The 27,747-nt window shown below is 41.1% G+C and overlaps 1 protein-coding gene across 2 annotated transcripts; it reads right to left on the reverse strand.

Annotated features, from left to right (window-relative positions):
* Positions 1–1,969: 1,969 nt before the first annotated feature.
* On the reverse strand, positions 1,970–25,214 carry adnp.L (activity-dependent neuroprotector homeobox L homeolog). 2 transcript variants are annotated; one of them, XM_018234929.2, is made up of 5 exons: positions 24,942–25,214; positions 22,460–22,597; positions 10,787–10,903; positions 7,141–7,233; positions 1,970–6,186 (listed from the first exon to the last, which is right to left on the reverse strand). In XM_018234929.2, exons 3-5 carry the CDS (start codon positions 10,892–10,894, stop codon positions 3,094–3,096), a joined length of 3,294 nt encoding a protein of 1,097 aa, XP_018090418.1. In that variant the 5' UTR covers positions 10,895–10,903; positions 22,460–22,597; positions 24,942–25,214; the 3' UTR covers positions 1,970–3,093. The 2 variants fall into 2 exon arrangements, with proteins under 2 accessions (XP_018090418.1, XP_041432998.1); XM_041577064.1 differs by lacking the exon at positions 24,942–25,214 and adding an exon at positions 23,663–23,958.
* Between the last annotated feature and the right edge of the window lie 2,533 nt (positions 25,215–27,747).

The raw sequence follows: 27,747 nt of genomic DNA on the forward strand, positions 1-27,747 counted from the left end.
GATGCTAATTGCACTGGTTTCTGTGCTGCCATGTAGTAATTATCTGTATTAATTACTAATCAGCCTTATATTGTGAGATTTCTATTCTATGTGTACTGTATATTGTGAGTGGCTCCCTAAGCTCAGTAAGTGACAGCAGCACAGAGCATGTGCAGTGAATCTACTGGGGCATCTTTGGAGACACAGATCTTTACTGCTAAAGGGCTGTGGTTGCCTTCGGCTGGTACAGAAGCACAAAACATCATGTACAACATTTCTAGCTTCTTTAGTTAAAGGGGAAGGAAACCTCGTCGGCGCTAACCCCCCTCCCCCCTCCCGTGTATTGCCCCCCCTCCCTCCTGGCCTACCCCTCCCGCTGGGCAAATGCCCATAACTTGTTACTTACCCTTCTGAGCAGGTCCAGTCCAGGGAGTTCACAGGCGACATCTTCTTCCACGCGATCTTCTTCCTGCTTTGACCGGCGCATGCGCAATAGGATCGTCTCGCCGGTACGATCTACTGCGCATGCGCGTGACTTTTGGCGCATGCGCAGTAGATCCGTACCGGCGAAATGCTCCTACTGCGCATGTGCCAAAACGCCGGTCAAAGGAGGAAGAAGATCGCGTGGAAGAAGATGTCGCCTGTGAACTCCCTGGACTGGACCTGCGCAGAAGGGTAAGTAACAAGTTAGGGGCATTTGCCCAGCGGAAGGGGTAGGCCAGGGGGGAGGAGGGAGGGGGAGCAATACACGGGAGGGGGGGGTGGGGGGTTAGCGCCGAGGAGGTTTCCTTCCCCTTTAAGCTTCAGTTCTAATTTTTTTTCAGATTGTTCACCAGAAATAAAGACTTTTTTTCCATTTACTTTTCATTTCTACCATTTTCCCCAAAATCTAAGTTTAAGGTTCCTGTCTTAGGGATTCTGCTCAGCAGGGACAAAGATAAGAAATGCGTCAACTAAATATATCAATTTAGAACAGTGTATTGGGTCGGTGACCCCCCCTTCCAGAGCTGCTTTAGAAGGTGAAAAATGACACTTTACACTTAAATATTAGAAAAACGGTCACACATAGAAAGTAGTTGGAAAAAGTCTTTATTTCTGATGAACTATTTGAAACCAACTGAACTGAAAAAAAGTGTTGGAAGGTGAACAAACCCTTTAAGGCTCATAGGAGATTAAAACAGAATCTATTCCTCAGGGGCAAACAATTGCAGATGGTCACGGCTTTCTCAAGGAAACCTGTGCATAGAGCATGGAGGTTGAATATCGAATATGCTTGGTGGTTTTTAGGCGTTTGAGAGGTATAATTCAATTATATTATATAAACTACTGTAGCAGTCGGATATTTTCAAATATTTTAGAATATTGGTTTCTTGCAAAATTTTAGAAGTTCCTCTGTGTGTGGCTGGGAAAAACAGGCTGATGATGTGACGATCTGCTCATCAAACTTAGCTGATCCAATTGCATGGGCTGAATCGCCATTCTAAAATGTTTTTAAACTGCCCAATTAATGGAAGTTCCTCAACACTTTTTGTAGCCAAGAACTATAGGCCGATACTGTGAAGATCTGCTCATCTGGCAACTTTTTTTAGTGAATGGTTGACCAAACCTAGCCGATCCAATTGGATGGGCAGAATTGCCTTCTATCTATTGGGCAACTTAAACAATTTGACTGCACAAGTGCTGCATTGGCCTGTTAATGTGGTCTTTCTCCTGACAGTTCTCCATATGCCTGCAGTAGAATTGTTTGCTTGAGGAACAATGTTAATAACCCAATCTGCAAAATTTGGAAACAGCCACTACAGTTTAGACAGGTGTTTATACCACTGCCAGTTCCCCTTTAAGTTCTAATAACTCTTCTATTGAAATGTATACACTTTAAACAACTTTTATTCAGCCTGGACCTTTGAACATGAACTCACATTGTCCTTCGAAAGAGTTCTTACTCTACAAAGCACAGCGGCTCCTGTGAATAAAGCAATAAATATGTACATTGAGCACAATACAGCATTTTATTTAGATGCTTAAATGAATACAAAGGGAAAATAAAGATCACGTATTACTACTAACAACCGTGTGTCGAATATTAGATGGTGTAAAATGATCAACACTATGTGGGCGTTAACTAAGAAAACTAAATATCCAAAATACGGCATTGTGTTCTGTAGGTTACTCTGAAACACAATACATACTATACAGTCTTAAAAGGTGTCAAAAATATGAAGAGCTGCAAACTTGCTTCTTGCATTTAACTTAAATAGCTTGAAAGATTTCAGCCATATCGAAACAACGGTTTGCCGCCTCGTCTCGATATCGAGGATGTTCAAAGTATTTAGTACAACAGTCCGGTAATTTGTATGACTGGACACAGTTCCTTGCCAGGGTGTACGTTATATGCAAAAAACGAACTTTGTCAAAATGTACTTTTTTTTATTTATTTTTTCTAAGCTTTTACTATAGCAGTTTCAAGCCCCTTGCTAGGTAAACTAAGTACAGAGTTTATTACACAGCAGGCCGTCACTTAAAAAAAAAATTCTATAATCGGATACACAATAACAATGTCATAAGCCTCACTTTGAATAGGTCTAAAAGACTGTACAAATATACATTTTAGCTATTCAGAATGAATACGAGGGAAAACATCCACGTATTCCCGGAATCTGCTATACACATCGAGCGGGCAGACTGCATCTTACGCTAAAGTCTATTGTGGGGGAGTAGAAGGATGTTTTTATATAAGTTTTGCTCAATGAAGGACTGGCAAAATATCGCTACGCAACACTTTGCCGGCGGTTACATGGACATACATTGGAACAGGACATGAAAGAGAAACGCAATTCAAGATCTCCAGAGTGCGTTCTATTGTCGTCAAAAGTTTCTTCTTCCTTTAGTTTCATGGTTTGATGTGCCCAACACAGCGGGGATTACAAGCAAGGTTAACAAATAGCTGTCTGCAAAGAAATTGTGGAATACCAGTGGTGATTCCCACTGCAGAGGAGGCCTACCACATATAGGCTGTAAGAGTTCAAAAGTTAGGCATAGCCGCCTGGTAATGAAAACATATTTAAACAGTTACTGGGGAGGGGTATACACAGCAGTGGTGCCTAAAAAGTTCACTTATACTTCTTGACTACTGAGTCCTACACCTGGTAGAGTGCTGCGCATTGTGTCTGTAACAGTCATATCAAACTGTTCCCCGTCTTCACTGTTATTTGTGCTATTTGGCCATTCCATTGGCTGGTTCAGGAAGCTTTCGTCATTTGCGGTTGAATTTGGATATGACGTAGGCTTGTCTTTGGACCAAAACTCCTCAACTTTTTCAAAAGAGTTAGTTTTCCATTTTGACTTCTCCTGTTTGATTTCCACAACGGGAGCGTCATTGTTGGAGGGGTCTGTTGCACTTGCAGCATCATCTTCACTGTGGTTGGAATCATTAACCCAAATGTCTGGCTTTGTCTCTGGAGTAGTGTCTTCTACATCGGATCCCTGCTGAGAGCCAGTATCACTAGCAGGTTGCGAGGCCTCGTCCTTCCATGTGGAAGGCTGCTCTCGATCACCTTCACTATCTGAGTTGTCTAAAATGATCTCTTTTGGTGTTTCAGACACGTCGTTGTCTTTAACCTTTACATCCTCGTCCTTTAACTCAGTCTTTTCTACTACTTCTAGAGGGGACATTGAAATGCTTGACTCTTGGTTGTCTAACAGAGGTTTTGTGGGCACGTTTTTTTCTGGGGTTGGCTCACCGCTGCTTTCATTGGAGTCATCTTCATTGTTGAAGCTATCAGATGAACTGGATTCGTTTAATTTTTTCTTGTCTACGGTTTTACTAGCATTGGCTTGTGTGTCATCTATATTCTTGAACATCCATTCAGCGCCAAACGCCATATCGTGTTTTACTTTATTGAGCTCATTCATGTTAAATCCAAGTAAGACACTGACTTTGTATCTTTCACAGTCTCTAACACATTTTTTCCTTTTGTTGCTGAAATGGGAAGCAATGTCGTTCTTCCATAACCATAAGCTGGCTGCTAGCTTTTCTATCTCTCGCCGGCTGGGGTATGGACTCTTGCTGAAATATTTTGTAAGGAATGCTTTTCGTGCTTCATACGAGTCGTCTTCATGTCCCTTTGGATCCAATGCCAAGACCACTGGTTCTTCAGGTTTGTCATCTAAAATAACAGGTGCATCTGGATCATCGTCCATTCTCCTCCTCTTTGCAAGAGCCATCTCCACATAATCATTGGCACGTTTCATTGTGAGTATAGGACCTGGATTAATTTTTGGTGGAGGACCAGATTTGTCTTGGCCATTCTGTGTCTTCCCTACACCTCGGCAATGCACAAGGTGCAACGTAATGGTTGAGGCAGTCATATTACTGGTGTAAACACCAAGACAGTGAATGCATTTATAGGTTAACTTCTTCTCAACAGGGTGAACTGTCTGAATGACTTGATGCCTCTCTCTCAAATGGTGTGCAAGTGCATCCGATATGGGACCTTTCAAGATAGAAAAGCAAAGAGGGCAAAGGGTCTTTCCTACATCTTTTTTGTAGGGAACAGCAGTCTGTGGAGTATTTTTGATGGGTGCTGGCTGCTCGGGCTGTTTCTCAACTGTTTTTGGTGTAGTCTTTTGAGGAACAGAAGACACATTTGGATTCTGCGCGTGATATGCTACAGACTCTGCCGGAGCATCCCTAAGGTTGTAAGTGGTTACAAGTAAATGTATATTAGTATGGCTGCCTTGTTGTAAAGTCAAATCAAAGGTCAGAGTGGAATCTGTTTTGGGCGCCATTTCTTCATTAGCGTGAACCATTCTCATGTGAGCAGCCATTTTTTCCACGTCATTAAAGGTAGAACGACAGTAGGGACATGAGAGGCCATGGATGAGCATGTGATTGAGCAGAGTATCCGTGGGCAAGTAACGGTTACAGTATAGACATTTGCTAGTGAAATTGTGGATTTTCATAATGTAGTTGGCAACGGCAGGCACCTTTTCTGCCTTGTGCTCTTTTTCAAAATGTACACTGTACACATTTTCAGGGAATAACTCGTTGCAGATTGTACAGATTTTCCACTTCTGTGTGGAAGAGTTGGAATTTGCAGCAGCAGCTGCAGCAGCAGCGGCCGCCGATGTGGCTGGCTTTGAACTGGCTTGAGCTAGCGCTCGCGATGCTGCATGAGCTGGAGTTATTGATGCAGGCTTCATTTGGCCCGGTGAGAGACCTGAATTTCCAGATGGAAGGGAGTACCTTAATGGGGCCTGTGATCTTTGATCAGAACTAAGGGTATACGATCTTCCATTTCCTCCGGGAAGCAATTGTTTCATAGAGGAAGACTGCTGCTGAAGAGAGACTGGTGAGTTTCCACTTATACCTAAGCGCATTGACTGCCCAACAGTGTAACCAGGTGGCAAATTTTTAACTCCATAGCTATTTTGCTGTAGATGAACATTGGACATCATGTTAGAATTCATTGAAGGCTTTGGTATTGATAGCCGATTCACCATTTGTTGGGAAGGAAGGGTTCGGATGTTTCCAGGGGACATTGGACCCATTCTCTGAGGAATGCCCATTGTTTTTTTATCTTGTGGTTTTGGAGCTATAAGCATCAATGGCTTAGATCTAGGGACTACCACATTTGTGTGCCCAATCATGGCAGTCACCTGGTAACCTACGCGTTCATGGTCTTCAATTACATGTTGCACCAATGCTTCATAGCTCTTCGGCATAAAGAGACAACGTTTGCAATGAATGCTCACATCATCTCGTTGACTTGACCCCAAGGGCACTGCTCCATTTAGCGACTTCTCACCTGTCTTTGCCACGTAAGGTGCTGCAACATGTTGAAAATGTTCCCTGTATATGTGCTTTCTAACTACCTCATAAAGAGGATCTCTGTAAGTGCACTTCTTACAATAATAAACAGCTTGCTCTACACTGTCAGTTGGTTTGGGTTTAAGGCTCTCAAACTTGCTTTTATCTTTGAAAGCACCAAGGCTTGGATTCGACGTAGGTGCATTTGGAGCATGAAATACTTTGATGTGCATTTCCAAGGTCTTTCGGTCACCGTTGTAAGTACAGTAGGGACAGTTCAAAAGGATTCGGTTTTCAAAGTCTTCATTGTGAACATTTCGAAAGTGACTTTTGTAGGCAGAGAAGAACTTTGAAGAGAATGGACATTGGCTGCAGCAGAACTGCTTCGTACGGTAATCCTAAAAACAGAGGAAAAACAACAAGGTATGATGTACCCAGTAAAAGATGTAAATAAATGTCACTTATTAACTGCCACTTTATAATTAACATTTATTTGGGCAGATTTAACTGGACAGTTTTTGCTTCATCTATAAATGTACCCATCTTAAGCTTGGCATGGTATAAGCCACTGACTTGGCCCCTCCCAGGCCAAGTCAGCAGCTTATTTGCCCATGTACAGGTGTTTTCCGAAAGCCTAACTGATCGATATACAGCGATCAATGTGGATGGGTCTCTGTAAGTCCACAGTATGACTCAGTGATCAGATCAGCTTGATTTGGCTACATATGTAGGTACCCTAACTGGGCAAAGATCTGCTCATTTGTCAGTGGATCTCAAGGTGTATGGCTAGCTTTAAGGCATATGGCAACCAAGGGTATTTTGAGCATGTCCAGTTTCCATGGAAAATTAAAGCTAATCAGATGCTAAAATTCTAGACTGGTTATTTCTCTTTGACGTTCAAGTTATTCTCTTTGCCCAATCCACTCCAATGAGCGAATGGCCTGTGTTTGGTTGGAGGGGTCGGCACCTCTCCCAGTGTGCATAAATAAAAAGGATGACAAACACAAAAGCCGATGTAGCGGGGAGAAACCCTGCGCGTTTATTCAGTCACTTGATGTAACTTTTCGGGGGCATACCCCTTGTATGAAGCAAGTGACTGAATAAATGTGCAGGGGTTCTCCCCGCTACATCCTTTCTATTCATTTCTCTGTGACCACACTGAAAGTTGCCATCAATTACTGCATAAGCATGTTTTTTTCTGCGACTTCATGTTCTGTAAAGATAGCAATGTACTTACAACTATTACATTTAAATGTAATTTAAGTACATGTCTACCTTTTCAAAACTATTATAGACAATGCTTTCAGGTATAGATGCAAAATAATTTGTGTCTAACTGAGTACAGCACGAACCTGATTTTTAGTGAGTGAAGGATCCCACAGTCCCACATCATCCCATGAGGTGTTCTTCACATAGAAGTCATTTGGTTCAAATTGTTTGAACTCCTAAACAAAAGAAAAAGCTCATGTAAAAAAAAACAATATACTCAAATGCCTTTTATTGAACAGTCAGAAAACATACAGTTAAAGTGAACAAGCCCTATATGAATTTACACAATATAGAAAAAGGTTTATTAAAATTGTCTCTTTCTCCATCACTTCTATGTAGCTGAATATTTTTTCAACCTTCTGCCTTACGAAATAGAGAGTTCTCACAAGCTCCAAGTTTAACTACAATTTAAGAAAGGAATTTCCAGGTTTATTCAGGATCAAACACAGAGCATGGGCAACAGTGGAAAAAATCTTCATATACCGCAACCTCCCCTAGCTGTTGCCTGTGTGTGTACAGTTCCATAGTTTAAGGCTGAAAACATGTACAATGATTATTATAGCAGAAGAAACTAAAATGCACTGCCGGACCCTAAATATCAAAGCCTGCAATGTGACATGTAGTGATTGCACATGTTTCTCAGCCTGGTGGGTGGGTGACATGGAATGGGCCATTCCACCATGAAACCAATGTACAGCCAAAAAGCTGAGTTCCCCTATTACCCACATTGATGTTAAAGAAGCTGGAGAGCTTAGATTACCGTAATATATTGAAGAAAAAAAAAAAATGGAGAAAATAAAAATAATTGTGCAAAAGTTCAGTCTGATTAATGAGAAAGGGGAAAGGAGAAGGAGGCAGAAGAAGAGGTCTGCAAACAGAGTTCCTTTATAGATAGGGTTCATCTCTCGTTGGCCGACAAAGTTTTGGTTGCGAGTTCAAGGCCTGGGAATTTCAAAATAGCCAATGTCTCCAGATGCTGTTGAGTACAATTTTGATTTTTTTGCAATTTCAGCTTCTAATACTCTGTTGCTATTAACTTGCTGCAGTACCACTAACTGGAATAAGGTCCCTGTAATGATCTGTGATCATTATTCTCTCAAAAGTATACAATTACCAAGCCTTTCTTATCTTTACACTCCTATGGTGTATACTACTAATAAGCAGCCAGAAAAGAGTGTAGGCTAGGAGCCCAGGGATGTGATCTGACATAACTGGGCCTGTGGTCAGCCATACAGGGGCAAACAATGAACTAGCAGGCACAACTTCCTTGGATTTTCTTTAGCCTGCAGAGAAACCATAAAACCATATCAACTTCCTAGATGGAGCACAATTCAGCAGGAACAGCAACCTAAGTTGGCTCATAGCCTGTACAGAGATACCGTAAAATTATGGCAGCATAGGTATTCCCCTGTACTAAGCACAATTCAGCAGGAACAGTCCCTAAGTTTGTTCATAGTCTGTGCAGAGAGATCCCATAAAACTATGACAGCATAGGTATTCCCCTGTACTAAGCACAATTCAGCAGGAACAGTCCCTAAGTTTTCTCATAGTCTGTACAGAGAGATCCCATAAAACTATGGCAGCATAGGTATTCCCCTGTACTAAGCATAATTCAGCAGGAACAGTCCCCTAAGTTTGCTCATAGCCTGTACAGAGAGAGAGACCATAAAACTAGGGCAGCTTAGGTATTCCTGTGCACTGCCTCAATTCTACAGGAAAATGGTGAACCCTGTAGAGCGTTGATTTATCAATAGTTCTGTGCCATGTACACAAAGAAATATACTCTTGCATATAGATGCTACATATGTACGCAGCACTGTACAGCAGAACACTCACGCTCTTCTGATGTTGTTGAGAATATTGATTTTATGCTTAGTGTTGCACCAGTACATATGCAGATGCCTGGTATGCAGCCTCACTAGCCATCCCCTAGCACAGCACCATAAAATCCATTGGTTGTTGCTGGGATACTCAGAACTCTTGAGTTTATCATCCGCAGGAAAGCAGCAAGCTGAATATTGCTGCATTAAAGAAATGTGCAGCCTTTCTAAAATGTGTGAGTTTGAGTATGAAACTTTTAATTGGATCTGCCCTGCAAAAAGATGGGAGTGATAAATCAATTTGTTTAGCTGGGTCATGGAATAGACAGCTATTGGGATTGAGGGCCTACATTATATGCATGTGGATAATGAGAGCCAGGCATTAATTATTCATTATACACGTAGGTGTGCCCCACCACAATTGCTACACCAGGAGCTCACTTTCTGGTCTTGGTGGAGTAACTCCAGATGGGGTGCATTTTCCTGCAAAAAAGTTCCTAATAGTTGCCCTTTAATGCTCAGCCCATGGGTGTGCATGACATCATAAGCGGCTTATATATTCATCAATGTATACAAGTGGCCCATACAAATACTTGGATTCATTTTTTTACAAGTGGGAAGACAACAGGGAAGGTGATGCTGATGGTTTTCCAGTTTGGACTAGGTGGGTGGGGGGGGGAATAAATCAACCGCCCGTCAGTATAACACCTTAGGTTAAGAGAACTTGGCTGTACAGGAATAGGACCGGTTATCCCTGCCTGATAATGGATCTTTCTGTAAGTTGGATCTCCATACCTTAAGACTACTAAAAGAAAAAGGCTGGCTTTGCCTCCAATAAGGATTAATTATATCTTAGTTGGGATCAAGTACTGTTTTATTTCAGAGAAAAAGGAAATGATTATTTATTATTTGATTATAACGGAGTGCATAGGAGATGGCCTTCCTGTAATTTGCAGGTTTCCAGATAACAGACCCCATATCTGTAATACAGCCAATATTTTGGATTGTGGGAGAAAACCCAACAAAGTCACAGGGAAAACATGCAAACTCCTTCCAGATATAGAAATGGGATCAGTCATCAGGAAACCCGTTATCCAGAAAGCTCTGCATTGCAGAAAGGCTGTCTCCTAAAGACTATATCCACATTTTTAAAAATCATTTCCTTTTTGTCTGTAATAATAAAACAGTAGCTTGTACTCGACCCCAACTAAGATATAATTAATCCTTATTGGAAGCAAAACCAGCCTATTGGGTTTATTTAATGTTTACATGATTTTCTAGTAGACTTCAGGTGGGAAGATCCAAATTACAGAAAGATCAGTTTTCCAGAAAACCCCCAAGTCCACACATGCTCAGGTATTTAGCACTCTCATGACCGCTTCAAAGATACAGGGAGGTCAAGCTTCTCATAAGCATGAAAAAAAAAAAGATAAAAAAATGAAAGGGGCCGTCAACCTAAAAATTTTTTTAGATGATAGGGATTACTTCTCCTTTAAGCATTTAGTTCCCCACTATTTTTTTTTTGTACCCAATAGTAGCAAAGCAAAAGTAGTGTAGCCATTAAAAGCAAGAGAGTTGATGGTTTTTGAGGATGGAAACCTGATGTGTAAATCTGCCCACTTTGATTACTACTGAGTTATGTCAATGATTGCAAATCAGTTCACATATGGAATGAGAGAGGCATAACTTAAATGATGGAAATCGCCTGCAGACCACCAAAGTCATCCAATTCCAAATACATAATCTTTGGGTGAATAAAGGACTAACTCACAGCCATCCACACGCAGCTCCTTGCACTTTCAGATAGGCCTGAGTTGCATTGGGAAGGGAGACAGCAAAGGCCCAAGGGCAGGAAAACGGAATGAACCCCCTCTCGGCAAATGCATAAGAATCCAAAAGTCAAACTTACATCTACATGATCTTTGCAGTATTCCAAACCAATGTCCCCCAATATCTTCTTTACAGTCTTCCTGGCCTTTCTTAAACTGCCAAGGTTATTAACGGGAAGCTGGAACATAATTTCTACCTGGAAAATAAAAAAAATTAAAAATAAAAATGATATCGTTTTACAACATATGCAAAAAAACCCCAAAAACTACAGGATATATGAATAACTTAATCTGCTGAACTGTACAACCATGCTCTAGGTTCCAAAAGCATATCTAGGACATGGCTCAGCAACTAATCAGCAGCAACCAAGAGTGTAATACTGATAAGGATAATTAGGAGGCCACTCTTGTCAATATCAGTTATCAATATCATCCACCAGACTGAAAGCCACGAGACAAACAAAATACAGAATTATACTTATCTAAAGGAAGCATGCCACACACAGGACAAGCCGCATGGCTGAACAAATAAACAGAACATGCACTTATATAAAAATAATTCAAATGATCTGTTTGGAATGATGGACCCCCTAATAGAAAGTGCAAGGACCACAGAGTCTTATTCATCATTTCTGCCCCTTCTATTGTTTCAGTGAGATGTCAGAATGATGCAATAGAATGACCTCAAAGACCAGAAATGAAGGGATATGACATTTTCACAGCTGTACTGCGCAATTCTGTGCATTAAGATTGTTTGCTTAACACACATAGTATGAAAAATGATATCTGATGACAATATACGTGTATGGCACTGGCTCAAATACTGTACAATCATTGGGTGCCTGTATCAATAAACTATCTGGGGTAGAACAAATCTCCCATAGAGCTCAAAACAGGATCTAGAATTCACAGTCATAATGAAGGCCTATGTAGGTCTGTTAGGATCTGGCTACTAAAGTTCTCGTCTGACGGGATTGTCTTACCTAGCAGATATATATATCTGCCTGATTTATAGGCTTTGTTTTCAGACACCTTTAGATATATTCAGGACAGGGAGCATAGGGCAGGCAGAGTATGGCACATACGAAGCAAAGGGCAGGCAGAGTATGGCACACATGTTGAGTATGGAAGGCAGAGTATGGCGCACACACAGGGAGCATAGGGCAGACAGAGTATGGCACACACAGGGAGCATAGGGCAGGCAGAGTAAAGCACACACAGTCAGCATAGGGCAGACAGAGTATGGCACACACAGGGAGCATAGGGCAGGCAGAGTATAGCACACACAGGGAGCATTGGGAAGGCAGAGTATGGCACACACAGGGAACACAAGGAAGGCCAGTTGGACAGCACTGACAAGAGAATACAATCATGGGGGGTACCTAACTTTTGCCACCGGTGTTTGTGACTTTCCTTTTACTTTAAGTTTTTGTTAAGTTGCAAAATACCTCCCTGGGAAAACCAAAAAGGGAGCGCAAGTTAAGTGGGTAACAGAATTCATTTTTATTTAACTAAAGGGACAAGCTGTGCACTAGCTCTAAACGACAGCGATTGAATTTATTTCAGGCTAATGTCACTGGTTCCATTGCACACACAATTATACAAGAAATAGAAGGATAAGATAGCTTTTTCATTTTTTATTATTTGTGGTTTTTGAGTTATTTTGCTTTTTATTCAGCAGCTCTCCAGTTTGCAGTGTCAGCAATCGGGTCGCTAGGGTCCAAAATTCCCTAACAACCCTGCATTGATTTGAATGAGAATATGGAATATTAATGGGGAGGGTCGGAACAGAAAAATGAATAATAAAAAGTAGCAATAACAATTATGGATGCACCGAATCCACTATTTTGGATTCGGCCGAACCCCCCGAATCCTTCATGAAAGATTCGGCCGAATACCGAACCGAATCCGAATTTGCATATGCAAATTAGGTATGTGAAGGGAAAAACATTTTTTACTTCCTTGTTTTGTAATACAAGTCACAATGTCCCTCTCGCCCTTAATTTGCATATGCAAATTAGGATTCGGTTCCCCAACCAAATCCTGGATTCGGTGCATTCCTAATAACAATAAATGTTATTTTTAGAGAGGATTTGTTTTTACAGGGGGTCAGTGTCCCCTTTTTAAAAGCTAGATAGAGTCAGAAGAAGAAGGCAAATAATTCATAAACTATAAAAAATTAATAATGCCCATTCTATAACATACTAAAAACCTGAAGGTGGCCATACAGAGGCAGTTTTAAGCCGAAGATATCGGTGCTTTAAACCAAATCTGCCGCTTATCTGACCATGTGGGGTCTCCCTGATCGATATTGGGCCAAAAATCGGCAGGTTTGATTTTTCCTGCGATAAAGGACCACATCGGCTAGTTGATGCGGTCCTACGGCCGGTCTGCACCCATTCTCTTTGTTGTAATCTGAGTGTTAGGCCCTAGGTTTAGACACTGGAAGAAAGAGTAGAAAAAAGAAAAATCACTCATTCAACAATTAAAGGGATACTGTCAAGGGGAAAAAATTTTTTTTCAAAATGAATCAGTTAATAGTGCTGCTCCAGCAGAATTCTGCACTGAAACCCATTTCTCAAAAGAGCAAACAGATTTTTTTATATTCAATTTTGAAATCTGACATGGGGCTAGACATACTGTCAATTTCCCAGCTGCACAAGTCATGTGACTTGTGCTCTGATAAACTTCAATCACTCTTTGCTGCTGTACTGCAAGTTGGAGTGATATCACCCCCCCCCAGCAGCCAAACAAAAGAACAATGGGAAGGTAACTAGATAGCAGCTCCCTAACACAAGATAACAGCTGCCTGGTAGATAGATCTAAGAACAACACTCAATAGTAAAAACCCATGTCCCACTGAGACACATTCAGTTACATTGAGAAGGAAAAACAGCAGCCTGCCAGAAAGCATTTCTCTCCTAAAGTGCAAGCACAAGTCACATGACTTGGGGCAGCTGGGAAATTGACAAAATGTCTAGCCCCATGTCAGATTTCAAAATTGAATATAAAAAAAACTGTTTGCTCTTTTGAGAAATGGATTTCAACGCAGAATTCTGCTGGAGCAGCACTATTAACTGATTCATTTTTAAAAAAAATTTTTTTTCTCATGACAGTATCCCTTTAAGCAAAGGACACACAAGGAGCCAAGAAGTTGCCCACACACCGGCAACAAGGACAAAGCTACTAAACAAACCAACTGCATCAGTGAACACTCCCTTTGCACCAACCCTGCACAACTCAAGTCTCTTCTCTAACGGGCTGGCACAGCTTCCCATACTGCAGCAGCACAGAACTGAAACCCACAACTATTTAACAGTGCCTGGCCTGAGTATGACTATTAGTGGGTTTCCTTCTACTTGTGCTTGAAAAGAAAAGCTTAGATATGACCAGGAAAGGACTGCATTGAGGTCACTAGAAAACAGCCGTCTTCTAAAATGTCAATATTCTGAATTTTCTACAGTTGCTATGGATTTAAATGGGTTGTTCACCTTCCAAACACTTTTTTCAATTCAGTTGTTTTCAGATTTCTCGCCAGAAATTTTTTTGAATTACTTTACGTTTTTTTATTTCTTACTGTTCTTTCAAAATCTAAGTTTAAAACTTATTGTTTGAGTCTGACAGTTCAGTGATTCAGGCGCAGACAATTTTGCAACATTGAGTTGATCCATTTCTCAGCAGCATCTCTGGAGTATCAGCAACTATTGTATCAATTCTAACAGCTGCCTTTAAGGAAACCCAGAGATTCTGCTCATCAGGAACAAAGATAAGAAACGTATCAAACTAATTGTATCAATTTAGAAAAGTTTACTGGGGTCGGCGACCCACCTTCCAGAGCTGCTTTTGAAGGTGAAAAATTCAACTTTACACTTCAATATTAGAAAAACTGTCACACATAGATAATAGAAAGTAATTGGAAAAGTCTTTATTTCTGGTGAACTATCTTTAAACAACTAGGTGTTAGAAGGTGAACAACCCCTTTAAAGGGATACTGTCATGGGAAAACATGTTTTTTTTTTCAAAACACATCAGTTAATAGTGCTACTCCAGCAGAATTCTGAAAACAGATTTTTTTATATTTAATTTTAAAGTCTGACATGGGGCTAGACATACTGTCAGTTTTCCAGCTGCTCCCAGTCATTTGACTTGTGCTCTGATAAACTTCAGTCATTCTTTACTGCAAGTTGGAGTTATATCAACCCCTACCCCAGCAGCTTAACAACAGAACAATGGGAGGGTAACCAGATAGCAGCTCCCTAACAAAAGATAACAGCTGCCTGGTAGATCTAAGAACAGCACTCAATAGTAAAAGCCAAGTTCCACTGAGACTGATTCAGTTACATTTAGTAGGAGAAATAACAGCCTGCCAGAAAGTGGTTTCATCCTAAAGTGTAGGCACAAGTCACATGAACGGGGCAGCTGGGAAACTCACAATATGTCTAGCCCCATGTCAGAATTGAATATAAAAAAAATCTATTTGCTCTTTTGAGGGTTGGATTTCAGTGCAGAATTCTGCTGGAGCAGCACTATTAACTGATGCATTTTGAAAAAAACACGTTTTCCCATGATGATATCCCTTTAATCTTGATAATCGTTGTCATATGGGGCTAGGGGGACAGGGCACAAGGCATGAAAATTGGTATCAAATAGGCTTTCAAAAACTCTTTAGGAGGTCAGGTACAGGATCCGTTATCCAGAAACCTGTTATCCAGAATGCTCCAAATTACGGGATGCTCGTCTCCAATAGACTCCATTTTTTTCCACATTATTAAAAATGATTTTAATAATGTTGTAATAATAAAACAGTAGCTTGTAATTGACCCCAAGTAAGATATAATTAATCCTTATTGGAAGCCAAACCAACCTATTGGGTTTATTTAATGTTTACAAGATTTTCTAGTAGAATTTAGGTATGAAGATTCAAATTATGGAAAGATCTGTTATCCAGAAAAGCCAAGGTTACGAGTATTCTGGATAACAGGTCCCATACATGTATACGAAACAAACAAATGTTCATATAAGCTGTCCATATACAGTCCATCCCAGCCGCACTTACTGGGCTTATTGTATTATGATGCCACATAAATGTCTGCCAACAGATACAAACGCAGCCTATAAACACAACTAGCTTTTACAAAAAGACAACTGCAAAAAGCTGCTTTTAAGCAGAAGTAATCATATTTCTAAAAACAATTAAAGCTAAATTAGCAATGCAGTTGCAACGTTTAATAAAATGTTACTGCATGTATCAGAACCTTCCTTCTACACATTAAATGTAACAAATATAATTTGGGAGAAACAGACCAAGTGAAATAGCTACACACACTCGTCTTTGTAGCAACTTCTAACAGAATTGTTTCTTTTATGGAGAACAGAGTTTAATTTGTGGAAATGTTTATGCCTGCCTGTGCACATGCTTTAACTTAGTATCGATTACAGCAGAATAACGTAAAAGTGGAGGGTCCCACAGTAACACGTAAATCTCTTGCATCTCTGCAGCCGAGGCCTCATTCCTATCTGCCAGTGCAAGGTTACTGCGACTGTCGGATTTCAGCAACAGTGAAACTGCATCCTTCCTAGTTTCACTGCAACTGCCAGTCATGTGACAGAACTGCATGCCACTTGCTTACAGTTCAGGGAAGAACTAGACACAGATATCTTGCAGAGTGCGGGGAAAAATAAGCGTTGCGTCATTTCAAAGAGAATTGCTTTGCAAGTTACTAATCTTTCTATTCAGGCCCTCTACTGTTGCTAGGGTATATTGGACCCTGGCAACCAGATAGCTGCTGAAATTACACAGTGGAATTCAAGAACCACAAAACAACCAAGAAATTCAGAATATCACTGTCTATCTATATCATACCAAGAAATAATTTAAAGGTGAACTACCCCTTTAAAGCTGCCCAAGGGAAACACCTGTGTGACTATATAGTGAATAAAGTACCCCCTCTTGTAAAATATAAGGATATTATAAGTCACCGAGGAGTTCCATGACCGTATAAAAGTACGAGGCCATAGCCGAGTGCTTTTATACAGATCATGGAACTCCGAGGTTACTTCTAATATCCTCATATTTTCCAACAATGGCTACTTTATTATAATACACACATTTTAGTGAGTCATGTGACAAAAATGACATCACTACTTACTGTTTATAACTGATGATGTTACTAGTCACCATTTATAAGGATATCATTTACAAGATATTCTTGGTTTTTGTGCATTATATAGTGAATAAAGTAACCCTCTTGTAAAATATAAGGATATTATAAGTCAGCGAGGAGTTCCATGACCATATATATATATGTATAGCACCAGGGGGTTCTGGAGGAACGTCATTTCGTTTCTACTATGTACTTTATTTACTGTATATGGCTGAAATGACAATAAAATCCACCTGACTTGACATAAAAGTACGAGGCTGAAGGCAGAGTGTTTTTATACAGGTCATGGAAGTCAGAGGTAACTTCTAATATCCTCATATTTTCCAACAAGGGGTACTTTATTTATTATAATACACAAGTTTTAGTGAGTCATGTGACAGAAATGACATCACTACTCAGTTTATAACTGATGACATCACTAGTCACTAGGGATGCACCGAATCCACTTTTTTGGATTCGGCCGAACCCCCGAATCCTTCGTGAAAGATTCGGCCGAATACCGAACCGAATCCGAACCCTAATTTGCATATTCAAATTAGGGGCGGGAAGGGGAAAACATTTTTTACTTCCTTGTTCTCTGACAAAAAGTCACGCAATTTCCCTCCCCGCTCCTAATTTGCATATGCAAATTAGGATTCGGATTCGGTTCGGCCGGGTAGAAGGATTCGGCCGAATCCGAATCCTGCTGAAAAAGGCCGAATCCTGGCCGAATACCGAACCGAATCCTGGATTCGGTGCATCCCTACTAGTCACCTTTTATAAGGATATAATAGGATATAATTTACAAAATATTCATGGTTTTTGTGTATTATAAAGTGATATTTTCCACCCAGATCATAACTCTACTTGCTGAAAAGCAAATAAACGCTCTCCATATGAGAAACTCGGTACGGTATACTATTTCATCAAAGTACACCAAAAAAAGGCAGGAATTTATCATTGAAAAAAACAAAAAGCATCTCTTTATTTACCTTGTAAAGCCTGCTTGGGCCTTCTTAGACATCAGGAACAGGTTAATAAAAAGGTGTTATTAATCTAAAAATCTACTTAACCCTGATCTACACAGCTCCCCCTAACCACAATGGGAAGGAAAGGGGCTTCCCAGTAAAGCGGTTTGCCCAAGGGTCTTAATTAGAAAAGAATTTGTCTGCTTTTAACCACATTCTTGGTGCTTATATCTCACTATCTTCTCTGCAACTTTATTTTACCAAATGAAAATCCTGCTTTATTCCCTGTAGTGTCACACGATAACTCACCCGTACAGGTTACAGAGTAAACGTTCAAATCCGTTACCTTTTTTTTTGACCTGTACAATTATATGGGACTTGTAGGATGTGATTATGTGGTTCGAAGGCAGAGAGAAGACGTTTTTGATGTTTATTCCACCACATCTTTCACAAGTAACAGAAAGCAGATACAAAATAATGTGGCAAGAGCACATCTGGAACACTGAAGAATTTCTAAGGCTAATGGAAAGAAAAGGCACTTGCCCAAAGCAACAAGGTCACCAAACTTCCTGCACTTGGGGAAGAAGCCAAATGTCTTAAAAAGCAAATGTATAATGGCAGGTGGCACAATCTCACACCAAAAAAGCTTATTAAAAAAAAAGAAGAAGAAAGAATCACATAGAAACGTGAAGAAACTTGCACTACAACAAAGCAATGAAACTAAAAATCCCAACAGGTTACAGTCTACGCAAAGGCATATTCATCGATAGTGTCATGTGACTCTCTAAAGAGAATTAAAGGCATGTGTTTCACCGTTAAGATGAAGATAAATACAGGTATGGGACCTGTTATTCAGAATGCTTGGGACCTGGGATTTTTTGGATAATGGATCTTTCTGTAATTTGGATCTTTATACCTTAAGTCTACTAGAAAATCATGTAAACATTAAACAAACCCAATAGGCTGGGTTTGCCTCCGATAAGGATTAATTATATCTTAGTTGGGATCAAGTACAAGGTACTGGTTTATAGGGATGCACCGAATCAAGGATTCCGCCTTTTTCAGCAGGATTTGGCCAAACCTAATCCGATTTAGCATTTAGGAGGGAAATCACATGACTTTTTGTCATAAGACAAGTAAAAATAGTTTTCCCCTTCCAACCCCAAATTTGCATATGCAAATTAGGATGCGGATTCAGTTCGGTATTCCGCCGAATCTTAAGCAAAGGATTCGGGTGGTTCAGCCGAATCCAAAATAGTGGATTCAGTGCATCGCTACTGTTCTATTACTACAGAGGAAAAGGAAATCATTTTTAAGAGTTTGGATTATTTTGATATAATACAGTCTATGGGATATAACCTTTACGTAATTTGGATCTTCATAACTTAAGTCTTCTTAATGTAAACATGAAATAAACCCAATAGGCAGGTTCTACTTTCAATAAGGTTTAAGTATATCTTATTTGGGATCAAGTACAAGCTACTGTTTTATTATTATAGAGAAAAGGAATTTGTTTTTAAAAAGTTGGATTATTACCTTTCTGTAATTCCAGATAACAGATCCCATACCATAACAGTACCATGATGTTCTTAAAAATTAGCTTCTTGTTACAGTGTTAATGTCCTTTTTATCCAATCCCCTCATAAGCATTATAGTCTCAGCTAAACTCCTATTCACTATGAGACATAATTACAAGGCCATAAGCATGTGTTCTGCATGGGCTATGGATCCAACGTACGCAAGGATGATTTAGGCTTTGGTTCAGATAATATTCTGGTAAAAAGGGTCAGGTTTATGCTGCTAGGTCATTCTCTTGTAGTTGCGCCTTTAAAGTTGCGCCTTTTATGTTGTGTCAACCCCTTTCTGATCACACACAAACATACATGTATATATATATATATATATATATATAAAAGACAGCAACAAATAGCAGCACTCCAAGGAATTTTATAGCCAGACGAGATTGGTCAAAGCAAGCAGGTTTATTATTCCAACGTTTCAGTTCCTCATGGAACTTTCATCAGGGATGAAAGTTCCATGAGGAACTGAAACGTTGGAATAATAAACCTGCTTGCTTTGACCAATCTCGTCTGGCTATAAAATTCCTTGGAGTGCTGCTATTTGTTGCTGTCTTTTATATTTCTATTTGGACTAGCACCCAGGTTATAAACATTGGCTTAAGGTGTGCGCCCCTATCTGCTGCACTATATATATATATATATATATATATATATATATATATATACACACACACATACATACATATATATATATATATTTTATATATTAATATTAAGGATGCACCAAATCCACTATTTTGGATTAGGCTGAACCCCCAAATCCTTTGCGAAAGATTCGGCCGATACCGAACAGAATCCTAATCTAATTTGCATATGAAAATTAGGGGTGGGAAGGGGTGTGTATATATATGTATGTGTATATATATATATATATATATGTATATATATGTATGTGTATATATATGTATGTATGTGTATATATATGTATGTATGTGTATATATATGTATGTATGTGTATATATATGTATGTATGTGTATATATATGTATGTATGTGTATATATATGTATATATATATATATATATATATATATATATATATATATATATATATATATATATATATATATATATATATATATATATATATATATATATATATATATATACACACACATCATTATTAAGCCAACACAGGTCCAGTAATACCAGTGTTAATAAAACAATTAAAACTAATTGCAAGTTTACTAAAACAGCCACTAAAAAGAACCGTGCACCCAAACTGTACAAATAGACTTTTTCCTTATAGTTTTTTTTCTAGATATGAATAGTTTGCAGATTCCTCAAGATAACTAATTTTCTGACTGCAGGCAACCCAAATTTGCTGTGTGTCATTACTGCTTTTCATATTGCTGCTGGAACCAGCCCGTTAGAAATCAGTATATTACTTGCAGAATTAGTGCTTAGGTTGCAGTCAAAAAAATAAGATATAGGGTTGAGGAACAGGGGGTTGATTAGTAAATACATAATGAACTGTAAGAAGAATTAAGACAATTCAGTTTCAGTGCTGTACAGCTTAACCAGACTACAGGACACCAGTCTGTACATGCCCTAAACCAAACAGCCAACAATGTGTCCCTCAATTTGCCAAAATAAACCTCTGCAATACACACTCTTTATGTCATCACTCACCAAGACCTCAGTCTACAAAAAACGCAGTGGTGATGGCCTACAGCAAAATATTTAGGGGTACAGACGCAACACAAATATTTGCTTGTCTAGTGCTACTAAAGCAGAAGATGATGTGTACACAAACGGTCCATATTTATGTGGTTATGAAACTCATCTGTAACTTATAATATCCTTATATTTTACAAGAGGGGGTACTTTATTCACTATATAACACAATGTCACTGGTTTTAAAGGACAAGGAAATCCATATTCACTGGGGATATCAAACACATCCCCAGTGTATAGAATTATTAGGTTAGTTCCCTTGCCAGTGCTCCTGTTAGGAAAATGACAGTACCAGCCGGGGAGTGGAAAAACTAAGAGCAGTGCGCAGATATTAACAATTTGCAGCTTGGGCAGGCGCACACGCACCTCTACTGTGCATATAACAGTTGAAATCCGCACTACAGACACTGGGAAAAGGTAAGTGCTAGTGTGGCCCTCTGACTTTTCCAGGAAGTGATACTGTTTTTCCTAAATAAACAGGCCTTGAATAAAAACCTATATATTTACTTCCCGAGGGGGTGTCCAAGATTTTGACACCCCTCAGTAAACTAGTGTTTACACGACAACTAAGTGTAAAAATAAAAACCGAGTAAATAGATCACTATTTCCTGCTTTTCATCTCTCTAACTCAGAGTTAGTCAGTGACTATAAAGGGGCCCACATGGGACAAAACAGTTTAGTGAGTTTGCAATTGATCATCAGCATTCAGCTCAGATTCAAAAGCTATGGCCCATGTGGCCTCCCATCAAACCACTGATTGGTTACTGCCTGGTAACCAATCAGTGGAAACCAAGAGAGCTGAAAAGCAGTAGTGTTCTGGCTATTATGTTAGACATCCGTTCACGCCAGCCTTTATATATTACATTTTTGGCTAACTATATTAGAAACATTTTTTATTTTGCACCTATTTACCCAGTTTTTATTTTTATACTGAACAATTTCTATAAGGTTATTTGTAAATATAACTTATCACAAGCCGCTACGGGCTGCTTACATTCTCTGCACCACTAGTTCTGACACATGAAACACTGTAGCAGAAGCCAGTTGATCAACAAGCACTGGGGTAGAAGTTACTGCATCGACAGAGCACAGCCAGAGAACAGAAACGGATAAACAGACTGCTTTTCAACAGCAATTACATTTACACATAACATTGAAAATAATGATTATATGAAATGAATAGATATTGGGAAGATGTTCAGAATTGTATTTTCTTTTATTAGGCAATAAACCTTTTTTTTCAGTGGACATCTACTATATAAAGTATAGTTGTACTGTTACGTTACTAAAGACGCTTTTCACTCCAGGGTCCTATAACATGTCATTCCAAAACACAGTCCAGCTATGTTCCTAAGCTTAGAGCTAAAAAGGAGAAATGGAAACAAACCTTTTATGTCAAAATAAAGTTAAGGAAAATTGAAATGAAGATCCGAGCGCCAGTTTGTTGCTGTACGTCCCACACAGTGCAAGGTGTTGCTGATAGGAATCCAAGGGAAAAAGTGTAAGTGCCAATGAATTAATCCACCTGCAAAGGGAAAATAATTGAAATGTAAGTACATAGTATTGGTTTAAAACTACAGTACCTGCCTGATTCTACTGTTCCACTCTATAGTGGCAGTTACTGACCTGACACATTCTATCGCCCGTCTTTCTTATGTTACCCTCCCAATAATGCCAGCTTCGGCTTGTCTTTCAAACTGCCAGCTGATTTTGGGAGAGCTATACCTGCACGAGGAAACATCTGAACATAAAAAATGCCAATAGTGAGTGTTGCTGCTGAGCCACTACAAAATCTGGCAAAATCGGATGCGAGATGCAGAACCCTAATGGGCACCAGAGGATGGAAAGTTTATGCACCAACTAAGTATGTGGCTTACTATGGAGTAAAGTAAATTGTCATGAGTAAGAAAAGACAAGGCAGTGTTGTGCCCAGATATCCAATGAATAGTCTCCAGGATGTTGCTGAACTATCACCAGCTGAAAGGCTTTAGTGGAGATGATGGGAGTTGTAGCAGCCCCAAGCAGGGCACCCAAGCTCTACACCATGGATGGGCAGTGACTAGAAACAAACAAGAGATAAGTTAGAGGCTGCACCCAGAAGCAGCAGTGGGGCCTGGGGAATGTGGGAGTGAATCACTGCCTCTCTGTACACAAGCAGTGCTGCTGTCATGGGCCGAGCTACATTCCATTCCCAAGCCTATAGGAGGCGCTGTGCGGCAGCTCCCAGTTCTGCTTCAGCCTCCCCATCCCCCCACCCCAGAGCCTTACCCGGCGCACAGCAAGCGCCCCCTACTGGAATGTGAGGCGCCATTTTGCAGCTGCAGTGCATCTTGGGTGGAGACTGCCTGTTATTTTTTTTATTCCCTTCTCCCCGTGCCACTGCTCGCAGCCAAACAGAGAAAACAAACAGCGCTAAAGTGTATGACAAATGCGAGGCCGTCACTGTGACAGGCTGACAGCAGACCATGTGCACAGCAGGAAAACACCGGCAGCAGCAGCTCCGATCGAGCGCCTTTGTGCCGGACCCCCATCCTGGGGATGGTGCAGCCCACCTGCCGCTAGATCCTACCGCCGGCCAAGCCATGTGTACCTGGGGAGAGGGGAACATGCTGGTTTAAAGGTACCTCCTACAGGATCGCGCCTTTTTGCAGCAGCAGCCAGACAAGGGAGGGTGGGGGCAGCCGTATCCCCACCCCCTCCCATACATTAACCCTTTGCTTTGATGCCACTGGCTTGCCCGAGCTACGGCCCGCCGGCTTCGGAACCGCAAACCCAGGCTGCGAGCTGGAGCCCTAACTATGTAACATGGCAGCGCCAACCCCATGCCCTCCTGCGCTGCTGCTCATAGACACCCGGAGCCCCTTGTCTGTGCCATTCAGCGCTCCCCTCCTATTGGCTCCTACACCTCCAGCACCCCTCTACTCACAGTCCCTCTACTCACAGTCCCTCTACTCACAGTCCCTCTGTCACTACATGTCAGGGCCTGACTGGAACTCCCGAGCAGCGGCAATGGGGGGCCCTAATCAACAGGATAATCACCCGCACTGTGTGTTATAATTAGGGCTCCCCAGGCAGTAGGAATGGGGGTAACAAGACTGCCTCATACAGACAGCTCCCCCCATCAGCTGCACCCAATTAAATCTGCCCTGGACACAAAATGAACCCCTCTCTGTACCCCTATACATGCCACTGAGCCTCTCATTACTATCCGCACGCCAAATACTCACTGTACCGTCCCCATCATGCTTATACACCCCCAGTCTGTGCCCTGCTGCAACTTCCCCGGCACAGTGTCATGTACACAATACAATAGCCAGGTATGGGCCCCCACCTCATCTGTACCCCAATACAGTCACTCCCACCTCATCTGTACCCCACTAGTCACTCCCACCTCATCTGTACCCCAATACAGTCACTCCCACCTCATCTGTACCCCACTAGTCACTCATAGCTCATCTGTACCCCACTAGTCACTCACACCTCATCTGTACCCCAATACAGTCACTCCCACCTCATCTGTACCCCACTAGAGTCACTGATACCTCAACACAGTCAGTGGCACCCCACACTATCCTCACCCTCTATTACTTCTGTCACCCAAGCAATGTGTCCCTGACACGTATCTTCCCCCAAATAATTGTCACGGGCCCCCGCAGCCTCAGTAACTTTATTATGATCACTAGATGATCTGTTCACTCTGCCAACCCCCATATGTCTCCAATCACCTCCAATCCCTGAACTACAAATCCCATAATTCACTGTCAGGGGAGTTTTAGTTGTGCCTCAAGTTAGCGAACCCCAACTTCATGTGAAGGTGCACCCCAATATATCCCCCCATAACCGCTATGTCTTTACAAGCCCTGACATACCTGAGCCGGGGAGGGGGGTCCTTGTCAGCCCAAGGCGGGGGGCAGCCTATGGCACCTGGGGATACGGGGGTGCCAGGCAATGCGCCTGAACATGAGCCCCGTGTATGTGTGTGAGAGACAGGGGTGGAGTCAGTTCCCGGTGCCGGTGTTGCAGCTGAGAGTCCGCCGGGTGCACTTCCTCCTCCTGCAGACAATACAGCGCGGCGGCAGCAGCAGCGACACCTATCCTGCCCTGGCCAAAATGGCGGCCGCGAAGAAACGGAAGTGACGTAAGCGCCTCATTAGCATGAAGGAGGAGCGGGGGGGACTCATTGTCCGGAGCTGGCGGGAGCCCGGGAAAAAACAAATCTTGGCCGGAGCCGTGTACCTTCGCTACCGGAGAGATGAGCAAGTGCACAGGCTATCTTGCCTAACAGGAATTTGGGGTGAACGAGAAAATCGGGTCACCAAGATAATCCCCCTCTCACCGCTAGGGGGCGCCTTTTGCGGACGGATACATCAAAAACAGAAAAAAGCACAATGAGAATACACGGTGTGCTTTGGATCCCTTCGCCACCGGCACTATTATGTGCTGGGTCACGTGGTTGTGGGTTCTCGGTGCTGCAGCCATGTGGTTTGGGTTGTGTGGAGGGAAGAGATTGGTAGGGCAGCTCTCTGACTGACTGCCAATAGCTTTGCTTGTGTCACTATAGTAGGACCAAGAATGGGCATCCCATGAGTTTCAGCTCTGTGGTAAGAGTTGGCTCATTGGGAAGTTGGCCACAGTCATCATGGCAGAAGTATCTCTCAGCTAGTAGTCACTGTAGTTCTTGTGGGACTCCAGTAAGAACCATTGGCCTCTGTATGGTGATACAATAAGAAGAATAGACAACATTGTATCCCCTTGACACTTGTGATGCAACAAGACATTGAGCTCAACTAGTTGCAACTTTATAACGTGTTTATAGGTGACCTCAAAGTCAACTGTTGTCCCGGACAAAATCCCAATATTAAATGGATCCTCTGACCCAAACAAGACCCTATTTCATTTTCACTACATGGAGGGCCTGTGTGTGAGGGTTATTGCTGATAAAGGAATGGGCTAGTCTCCCCTTTCTAAGATATTGAGGAGTCTTTTCACCCTTGAATTTTTTCTTTTTACTACAATAGTTTTGGATTGTCCTTGCCCTACCACTATTCACCATGGAGCAACAAAATCATGGAGCACCAGGCAGCATTTGGGGTCATTTAAAAAGTCCAAATTTATTGAAAAATCATAAAATCATGAAGAGCAAACCAGTGAACATAGCCCCACGCTTAACGCGTTTCGTGGCCTCACGCCTCTTCTTCACCATGGTCCTGAATTCCTCCACTAATTAATCCTATTGGATATGCCGAGTTGCAGCATAAAAGTAAACAAAGCACAGGGTCCATTAACCAAATAAAATATATAAAATAAAAATACAACATACTTGAGTTTAATCTGTCAGTCTCAACTAGGGTTGCCACCTGGCCGGTATTTTACCGGCCTGGCTGGTAAAAATGATGGTTGATCCCAATGATATCAATAGGGAAAAAAGATAAATATATAGGAAGGCCGGTATTTTTTTCCAGAAAAGGTGGCAACCCTAGTCTCAACCATCCCTCTTCTATTGGCTGATTTATGTTAAGGGGCAGCATACCCTGTTTTTCCACTGAATTGGGCTTGTGTTAATCTTATAGTGGCCATACACAATAAGATCTGCTCGTTTGGTGAGGTTGCCAAACGAGCAGATCTTAACCCAATATGCCCACCAAAGATAGGGCCATATCGGTTTACTCCGATTGTTAGGCCATAGTACCACTGCTTATGCCAGTTTATTTTTACCTTTAGGACTCTCTTAATCTGAAGCAGTGCTGTTCTCCACCATGGCCGCATTATTCTCCCGGGCCACTGGGTTGCGTGCAAGAAACTTTGTCGTTCGAGTCCTGCGATCCATTGTTGTTTATTGCCATAGGACTCCTTATCTCATTGTAGGGATCTCTATAAGTGGCAATTCACATTAACTATGGATTAAAGTGTTTCCAAACTGGTCTGTAACCATGGGTGCGACAAAATAAAAAAATCCTAAAAACACTACTTTACCACGCACAGTTATAATGGACTGTGTAGTATCTTTAGCTTCACACATTTCTATAGTTATAACGTGTTCCTCAGTTCTGTTATTATGCGTTGTTTAACCTTTGTAACTGGAGTCACGTGACTTGAAACAGGACACGACTAGAAGGTCATGTGACTTAGGACACATTTTTGTGCACAATTGATGACAATAGTCTTTTTTGATTCACAAATTGGGGATTCGATTCACCTTGGGACCTGGCAAAATCTTTTTTGCCTCATTAGAAATTTGGCCAAATCCAAAAATGATGAACTCAATGCATCTCTTGTATTACATAAATATATTCTTTCTATAATTGTAGCCATATTTTTAAAGGCACACACTAAGTAAGTATACTTTGCAAACAAGTTTAAGGCATTTTTTTATTCTCTGCTTTTTTTTTATATTCTACCAAATAGTTTGTGGAGGGTTCAGTATTCATCCAAATCCAAACATGATGTGATTGTGTGCATCTCTAGTAAAGTTACAAATTGTTTAATACTAGGGATGCACCGAATCCACTTTTTTGGATTCGGCCGAACCCCCGAATCCTTGGCGAAAGATTTGGCCGAATACCCACCCCTAATTTGCATATGCAAATTAGGATACGGTTCGGCCTGACAGAAGGATTCGGCCGAATCCGATTCCTGCTGAAAAAGAGGCTGAATCCTGGCCGAATCCCGGATTCG

This window comes from Xenopus laevis, chromosome 9_10L, assembly GCF_017654675.1.
Source record: "Xenopus laevis strain J_2021 chromosome 9_10L, Xenopus_laevis_v10.1, whole genome shotgun sequence".
NCBI classification, from domain to species: domain Eukaryota; kingdom Metazoa; phylum Chordata; class Amphibia; order Anura; family Pipidae; genus Xenopus; species Xenopus laevis.